The sequence below is a fragment of the Nyctibius grandis genome, chromosome 7 (assembly GCF_013368605.1).
Source record: "Nyctibius grandis isolate bNycGra1 chromosome 7, bNycGra1.pri, whole genome shotgun sequence".
NCBI lineage: Eukaryota > Metazoa > Chordata > Aves > Nyctibiiformes > Nyctibiidae > Nyctibius > Nyctibius grandis.
Window position 1 is genome coordinate 35,537,496 of NC_090664.1, and position 9,441 is coordinate 35,546,936.

The 9,441-nt window shown below is 41.9% G+C and overlaps 1 protein-coding gene across 7 annotated transcripts in view; it reads right to left on the minus strand.

The window, feature by feature from the left end:
- The window catches only part of MINDY3 (MINDY lysine 48 deubiquitinase 3), a 71,881-nt gene extending 63,731 nt beyond the window's left edge, over positions 1-8,150 (minus strand). For 2 of the 7 annotated variants that reach the window (XM_068404906.1, XM_068404907.1), the window contains exon 1: positions 7,979-8,150. In XM_068404906.1, the coding sequence (XP_068261007.1) occupies positions 7,979-8,075 (97 nt within the window). In that variant the 5' untranslated portion in view covers positions 8,076-8,150. Of the gene's footprint in view, positions 1-1,202; positions 1,326-4,879; positions 5,369-7,637; positions 7,925-7,978 lie in introns of those variants that run through there. The other 5 variants (XM_068404910.1, XM_068404908.1, XM_068404909.1 and 2 more) reach the window with 5 other exon arrangements.
- Positions 8,151-9,441: the final 1,291 nt, after the last annotated feature.

The following is a 9,441-nucleotide window of genomic DNA, read 5'->3' on the forward strand; positions in this document are numbered from 1 at the left end:
TCCTATTAAGACTGAAATATGCTGAGTAACTCGAATATTAATTTGTAACCACTGAAGCAAGACTCTTAATGGTGTTCTTTCACAGAAGATACACTGTATTTACTGAGATGCAAGATCACCTATTTTCCCCCTCCATCTTTAATGTAATTTGTATTTCAGAATTATCTTACAGTCACATCATAGAGCAAATGCTGGAGCAATTACTGCAAAATTGATTGTTACCACCTTGCCCTTAAACTTGATACGGTGATTCATAGCTTGCATTTCTCATAGATAAATGCATATACATGGACAATTACCTTGATGAAGCTGACACACGACAACTTACTCACAGTGAGTGATATTTTGCATTATTCTTGTAAGCGCTATAAGATTGTGCTGAAGTAACTCTAGTTCAATGTCATCTAGAAACCATGCAACTGTAGTCAGCAACTAACCAGCAAGCACGAGCAAGTGGGGGCAGGGAGAAAGGGGATACACATGCATATTTTCACAGCAGTGTCAGTCTTGGCGGAAAGAATATTCAATGCTTCTTTCCCACAATTTCTCCTTTTCCCAATTCTGCATCGTAACATGCTGCCATACCAAAAGCATCCCTCACCCCTGGATGTGAATTTGAACTGGGGAAATGCATCCCCCCGGTGCAGACTTCCACACTACCGCATGACAGGGACATCATCCCAAGCAGCACAAGAGAGGACTACTGCATGTTTTGTATTTTGCATTTGCATCACAGAAATGATAGTTGTTCAACAACAATGTGAATTTTTTTAAGATGGATCAATGTAGCCATAGTTCTTAAAAGAATGGGGTTTCCCCTGCATCTGACAGAAGGCTCCAGGGTTTTTTTTTAACTGAATGTGCAAATGTGCATTACAAAGATGTATTTTATATCCAAAACCCAGATGTACATCAAGCTTACATATGTAGATCCAGCATCATCTAATCTAGTGACGAAGCTCCATTAATCCATACTTCAACGAAAGTTTGCACTAGTGTCATTTCACTCCCCTGTTAACATGCCCTAGTAAGAAATATCACCAGGCCTTTAAACTTTCTGAATTAGCTTGTGCAGGCTTATTCATATTAAAAGGTAAGTCTTCCTCTACTTCGAAGTGTTACTGCATGCCATCTAAGCACACCGGAACAATAGTTGGTTTTAGTTGTTTTAATTATTTAGCCACTGCAGGAAAACAACATACTTGGATGTGGTACCATTAAACCATGCTTAAGAAATCTTGACTTTGTTTCACATTCTTCAGGCTTCTTATAGAAAGCATGAACTGTCTCAAGCTTAACCCTGCCCTATTTTTCAAAACTGCTTCCTAAAAATAAAGAAAATCGAGTGTGATCCACCACAGTGAATACAAATTTGAGACAGACAACGCAAAATTGATATTATACAGAATTTGACAGAATACAACTACAGGAAAAAAAACATATATAACACCTAAAGGAACACTTAATTTCTTTTTACCTAAATGCTGCTTAATGCTTAATAAACATCAAGGTTTTAAAAGCTGTTAAGCCAAGAAATGGGCTTCAGGAATTTTGGTCTTGCTCTCTTTTTTTAACATGTCTACAAAATCAGAAGTCCGCTCAGGTAAAATTTCAGAAACCAGCAATCTGAAATCCAGCTGGGTTCAAGTCTACTTCAGTCTTCAATCACACCTACTCACCTTTTTTGCCTTCCACAATAATCACATCTTGGGCAATCTCTATAAACACCCATCAACCCCACACCCTTCCTTATGATTTGTAGGAATGGCCTGGCCACCCTTTAAGCTACTAAGACCAGCATCTCTGACCCAGACAATTTCTACTTACTCTCACTCTTAACCAGTCATATCTATCATACAGCTCTTTTCACTCCAGATAAAATTTCAAGAGCAAAATAGATGTAATGCAGCCAAAATATTTTTTTTTATTAATCTGCCTGCCTTTTATCCATGAGCATAATTATCATCATTTACCTATTAGAAACATAAAATAGCATAATCATCATACATCTTCCTTGTCATTTATAACCCCATTAAATGCTCCACTGACCCCATTTTTTCAGCATCACTACTGCTCTACTGCTTTAAATTTTCTGTCGGGGGTGAGGGGAGGAGATGTAGATCTAGATTCCCATTGGTAATCAGTGTATTGCTCAATAGTTTGAGTTATGGTGACTATAATATTCCCAAATCTGTCTTCATACCCTTTGTCCACTATTAATCACACAAAACAAAGTTTTATTCTCCTTATTTCCCTAAAACTTAGCATTTACCGAGGCTCATGTTTCTTTTCTTACACCTAATTCTTAGCTCTTCTACATAGTGTTTGCCAAAATGAATGTATGACTTCGTTACCTACCTTTGTCTTTCATCTAGTACTCCACATCATGGTCCAACACAGTACAAAACCCAATCATTCTTCTATTATGACCACCCCACCGCTTTACTGCATCTTTTTATTATTTGCCTGTTTCTAAAAAATATTTTTTTTTTTACATCCAAGACACTCTAAACATGAGTAACACTGTCATTTTACAAAGGATGCTTTGTAAAACACCTTCAGTGTTTTCACTCTGCAAGGACCAACTCTAGCTGAATGCAAGAGACAAGGAGAGTAGCTAAAGAGCGTGCAACATTAACCACATCAGATAAAACCCTTGCTCTATCTCTGATCCAATCTAGCTACAAAGATGCTGCACTATTAATTTTTTTGTCCTGTTCTCTGCTGAGCCGGCCTCTCATCATGGAACTGTATTTCTTTTTCCCTTTTGGGATACAAGAACTGCCTGACAGAGACACTAGAATAATCCATTATTACCCAAGTACAAGGTTTACAACACATCTTAATGTTTCATCCTTTCTCTATAGCCAGGCGTAGAATGACAGATACATTTTGCATACGGCTTTGGGTTTTCAAAGTGTATTTTTATAGTAAAATGAAACTTCTGAAATTTTCTGTGGGAAAAAAAAAACAAACAAAACCACTTTTTCCCACACACAAAACGAAAGGAGTGTTAACCACAGCAATACCACAACAGAACTCCAATTAATGGGTTGCGAATAAAGACTCAGGAAGTCCTGGAAGGGTTTGAGGAAAGTATCCAAATTACTTGGTAGGCTACCACTAAACTGGGCAACAAGCTGCCAGGAAACAAGGTAAGATTCCAACATGTCTGTCTTTTTTCACACCTTTGTAAAAACAAAACAAACCAGCTCTGTGAAACTTCTGAATTTTGACTGAAACTTCTGGATTTGTGCTCTGGTAAGAGCCTTCTATGTGAACACTCCTCAAGACTCTTTATTTTCTTTAAGCCTGTCAGCCTTATCCAGAGTAAAGAACGGACTCACTAGCACCATATCCTTTCATAAAGTAAGGACAACGTCTGGGCTCAGGCAGCAACAAAGAGTTTTAGGGTTCACTAATTATTTAGATAATTGTGTTACAGAGCATCTCAAATTCTTACTGCTCTATGCGTATTCACACTACATTAGCCACCACGCCTATTAGCTGGAAAATACAACTTTCTTAACAACTTAACTTACATGTTCACACCCCATTTTTCCACAGTGAATGGTATCTTCTACTCTCCTTCCAGTTTAACAGTCCTGAAAGGGCTGTCACTTAGACACAACAACACAGACAGTCCCTCAGAAAACTATATTTCTGCCCCAAAGCCTAACTATTTATTCAGCAAGCTTCGTAAGAGGTTTTGTGTTCTTCAGAATGAATTAATTCTTTTAAGACAACTCTGCATTACGGAAGCACATGAAATAAACATTTAAATCTCTATAAAATAGAAAGGGATATGACTGTCTGAAGAGCAAGATGTGGTTATTTTGTCTGTAAAGACAATATCACTACCCAAAACCAACATGCCACTCCAAGGGAGGGAAGAAGAAAAAAGTTCACCTGTATAAAACTGAGAACAGAAATTCCTCCCTAGAGAAGGCTGTTAGATAGCTCTTCTCAGCAGCACATCCCTACTTCTACTTAAACAGAAGAAACATCTTCTACTTAAACAGAAGCTCTAAGTCAGTAGTCATCAGTACTTTTTTTGTTTGAAGACCTCAATATTTTTTCCACACGACGTGCAAATCCCTGGCAGCAGGTCTGGCTTCTAACTTCTTAATTTTTACAGATGCCTTAAAAGCAGACCACTGACCATGACCTGAAGACCACTCACCAAGGTTTACTTTGCTAAGTGTGACCGGCATTGGTAAAGCAGAAGCTTCAAAAGCAGTTCCACCAAAAGATGTGAAGAGACAATAGTCATGGCAGACAAGCAGCAACAAGTAGGCAGAGGTGGGACAATAGGTGTAACTACTTCCTCCAGCTGTGTCCACAATCCACACTTGTCTATAACCTAACTGTGAATATTAAATAAAAAACGCTTTTCTTCCTGATTAACTGTTTGCACTGAGTAATATGGAACTCAAAAGAGACAGAAAGCAGACAAATGCAAATATTCTATAAGTCACAGTCATCAAAACATAAAAAAAAATCACATAGATACCAATGACTATTTCTCTCCCATCACCCAAATGAGTGAAACATTATTAAATTAGAGGAACACTTTTCAAATTGCTAGTTCTATTTACGACTTTGAAGAGTGGCAAGTGTATTCCTTTTGCTCAAAATGTATCTCCTTCTCAGGTAAAAATATTTCCTAGTAACCCTGACTTGATCGTGGTCTAACAATATTACAGCTCCAGTGACTTAAAACCAATACTACAGGATCTCGCTCCTCAACCAAGGATGTAATAAAAGACAATCTGGTGATGTTAAATTTACTAGACCAGAAACAAAGTTCCACACATAAAAAAAAGGAAACTTGGAAAGAACAGGGGAGGAAGAAAAGGAAAGTTGTCAATCTACTCACCCAGCTCTCAACCTGGAACAGGATCCAGATAAAATGGACATTTTTACATTGTACGTTATACACATATACACAAACTGTAGTATTAATTTGTTCATGCTATGCTTTTGAAGTTTAACAGTTGTTTTGAAAAGACTGTCCCATATCTTTCTTTCCAAAGACCAGTGAGAAAAAGCTTAGGTAATTCTGAAAGGATGCTGTGCTCAAACCTGCCAGACATTCACAGTTGTGTAGACCTGATGCCACGTGCCTTAGGGCTGATCTGAAGAGCGGCTTTGTGAACGGAATTTGTCTCTTGGATCAATGAAGAAAATCACTCCTAACATGGGTATGTTTCTATAGGGTTCAGTCCTCCTCCGCATTCCTTCCCAAGTCATCATATCTATGCCCAGAAACACCAAAGTGCAGACCGAGTCTTTGCTCTACATTTCTCTGTGTCCACTTTGAGGATTCAGGTAAATGGGATTCACAAGGTTCAAAACACAAATTCTGCTGCAATCATAAAGAAAAAAATGTCTATTAAAAAAAAACAACACAAAAAACCCCCAACCAACTGCAACTACAGCTTTGCAGCCATGCCTTTGTTAAGTCAGGAATCAAAACAATATATTTAAAGTTGCCAATGCAGCAAACTGAGGAAATTACTGTCACTAACTTCAAACAGCATATCCACATTAGCTAGGTCAGTTCTGTTAACTGCCCGCGGATCAGTCTGTCTTCAGCGTTGACCAAACAAACATGATGGTTAACGAGTTTGGTGCATGATGAGGATTCCCAGAACGTTGCTATTTCTACTGAGAAACTGACTGGTTTGAGTCTTACATTCCCCAACACCCTCCCTACTCTCTACTTTTCTTTCTAAATGTAAATTATGGCTCTCAACTTCCAAAGGGTTTGAGAAAGGATCAGAGAACATTCAGAAAGTATCTGAAATAAATAACAGTGTTGGCACTACACTCTAAAAAAACCCCAACACCAAACCAGTTGTTTAAGCAAGCATCATTTACACTTCTTTGATACTTTCTGCACATGATGTGAAACAAGGATCTACCTTTCAAACTTTGAAGACTTTGGAAACAATAAAGCTTGATTTTTATGCTTGTTTGTTTTTGTAAAAATCTTGATGAGTCAGTGGTGACAAGACTCCTTTGCAGTAGGTAAATGGTACAGAACTTTTTCAACAAAATAGAAACTGAAAGTTGGGTAAATGTATTATGCTGCTACATAACACAAGGGGCTGAGACTGACTCTTTTGATTCCCAGCACAAGACTTCCAAACAATAGACTAACTTAATGTCTTGTGTTTTTACTACACAAAATTGATTATATTAAAGAGGATATAGAGAAGGGAACAGATACACTACACAGTACAGTTACAGGACTTTCCCTAAAGACAGATAGGAAAGAATAGTTCCTTTCCAGAAGCCACCAAGACACAAGAGGCCTTTTCCATTAATCTTTCACAGAATCACAAGTGAGGGGCATTGCAACATACATTTCAATACATTTTGAAACTGCTAAAATTTCATATACAAGCAAACTATCTTGAAAATGTCAATTTTGGTAATCTAACATTGCCAGTTAAAGAAATAATTAAGCTTTTCAACACCAATTCTTTTTTTCTGACCTTGCAAAAACCTTGTACTGAAACAGCAACACTCTACCAAAACTTACGAGATATTTCAGAAAGTAATTATATTTCAATAAAAATAATCAATTCACTAGGAAAAGTAATGGCTTTACCAGGCCTGCTTAAATTCTAGAACTTAGAAGGAATTCAGCATTTTTTCCACAAATATTTCTCACTGAACACAGATTAACCTAGGGAAAAACATGTTAAGAGATAAAGCAACAATAACCATGGAACCTGGGGTATTTGTAAGATGTTTTCTCTGTATTTAAATGATGCAACCTACACATAGTCTCTCCTTGATGGAGACTTTCTGGTATTCTTTCAAAACTACAATTGCAGAAACTTAGTGATAAAATTGACATACAAGAAATAAGTCTGTGTACCTGTTCTGGTTGAAGAAAAAGAATAATAGCCTTCTCTATAACTTACTGTGGTCTTCGAAGAATTCTAGTAATGGTTATGAAGATCGTAGTAGAAACACCCCTAACTCCTAGAGAAAGTTCATAAATGATAGTGGAATTCATAGATTTTAAAAAAAACTTTTAATGCATTCAGGTCTCAAGGTAAAGTTGGCTGAAACAAAAGGATGTTCTTAGTATTCTGTTTCTTGCTCTTCTTTTTTTGACATGAGTTTTATCATCTGCATAGTTTCAGGGGATGCATGTGTGATGTTGGTTTGGGAGGTGCACAGCCTCTCCCTTGTCACCAAACACAGTGCATTACCAGACTCTCATATGTTTTTCCCTAGGTTAATCCGTGTTCGGTGAGAAATATTTGTGGAAAAAATGCTGAATTCCTTCTAAGTTCTAGAATTTAAGCAAGCCTGGTAAAGCCACTACCGTCACAAGACGGTTTGCACCTGCTGCAATAGCCAAAGAACCAATTTATAAAAAAAATTGTGAGACTGTGTCCCAAGCCTGCCCCCAGTTTTGAGAAGTCTATGTGCGACTCCCACGTTCTTCGCAAAAAAAAAAAAAGGGCAACTTATTTTCACGTTTCCACAAGCTATGTAAAATAATGGCACATGATGCTGCTGAAATATATTTAAGAAATACATTTCCTTCCCTACTCTTCTAAGCTCCTTTCAAGATTTGTGGCAGAAGACGACCAAGCTGCAAAAAATATTACTTAGCCAGTGAAACTGCTGCATCATTTTTCCCGTGGGCCACACGCTGAGTTGCCGGTGACACAGGAACACGAACGCCAACAACCATCGCTGACCCTGTCCGCTGACGCCCGGAGGGGCCCCGGCCCCACGGCGCGGCGCCTCCCTCCCCTCACACGGACACGGACAGACAGGCGGGGGCGGCGCGGAGAGCTGCGGGTGTGTCCGGGTATGTGGGCCGAGGGCAGCGGGGCGGGCCGAGCACCGAGGACGGGCCCCGGGGGAGACGACCGGGCAGGCACCGGGGCGGGGGCAGGGCCGGGCCGGGCAGGGAGCGGGGCCGGGGCACGGCGTACGCAGGTACCTTGCGCCCAGCGGCAGAAGATGGTGTCGGCCAGCCCACGGGGCCCGGCCTTCTTGCCCCACACCAAGTGGACAAGCTCCTGGCCCGCCTCGGACATGACGGGGCGACGGCGGCCCTGGGCCGGGCGGGCGAGGGATCTCCCGGCGGCGGAGGCGGCTGTGGCAGCCGCTGCCCCTGCGCAGGGGAGGGGCCGGGGAGCGCCGGGGCGGGCGGGAGGGCGGGGCCGGGCGGGGCGCTCGCGCGGGGGGCGGGGCCTGCCGGGTGCCTCGCAGAGCTGCGCATGCGTGGCGTCCTCTTTTCCGCCTCCCCAGCAGGCCCTGGTGCTTCCGCGGGTGCCGGAAGTGGGGGGGCGGGGTGGCTAGACGGTTTGGCGGGAGGTGCGTGCGCCGCGGACCAGTGGTGCCTGAGGAGACGTTGGTTGAGGGCGGGGCGGTGGCAGGCGAGGAGCGAGGGGCGCTGTGCCGGTCCACTGGGCCCCGCCGAGCCGGGGGTCTTGCGCGGGGTCTTGCCCCGCCCCGCCCCGCCTTGCCGTGGTAGCGGTAGGCCGGGTGGTAGCGCGGCCGCAGCCTGACAGTACGGCTTGCCGCGCAGGGCACGGCCGCTGGCCTCACAGCGCGTGTGTGGGTGGGAGCGGGGTTAGACGGGCGTAGCAGTGAACCCGAAGAGTAGCCCGTGCTGTCAGCCACCCGGGTGTGGGGCCGGTGCCTTCTGCTAGCAGCAGCTGCCCTCGGCGTTCCTCGCCCTGTGGGGTTTGGCCCTGCCGCTGCTTGCGCTGCCGTATTGAGTTCTGCTCGGTACGGGCTGCCCCAGAGGCTTTGTTAAAAGTTGAGCAGAACGGAGTGGCATTAGAGAAGGTGCCTTTTTGAGTCTTAATGTGAAGCAGACAGCAGTTAGTGTGAAGACTCCTGTGGGCTGGATATACCAAGAGGTACTAGGAATTCACAATCATAGCAGTATAAGTAGAGAGCTTGCTTTAGGTATTTGCTGTATAGTGTTCTGTGGAAGCACTAACCCAACACACAGATAAAAGGTAGTGCTTGCATATACACGTGAAGTATATTTACTATTTTAGAAACAGCTCTCTTAACCTGGTAGTACCTATGTTCGTACAGTAGTTTGAATTGAAGAATGCAAGGAATGGTGTTAGATGGGCACCCTGTGAACTTGAAAAGATTCAGTTTTGGAAAATAAATTTGGTTTACCTAATTTAGTAGTGGGTTTTTTTTTTCAGTAGAGATTCTAGAAATAAAGATATAAAATATAATTGCCATTTTTTTCTGAAAAGTAATTGCCATTTGAATGGGAATTCTTCATGGAGGTTTTCTGGTCAGTGTTGTGCACAAGTTTAACATAAAATTCTTCAGAAGGGTGGTAACCATTATCACTGGCAGAACTGGATTAAAGACGTTCTCTTAGAAAAAAGCATTTCAATCTAAAAGTTTTCTAGGTGAAAACTATTGCGT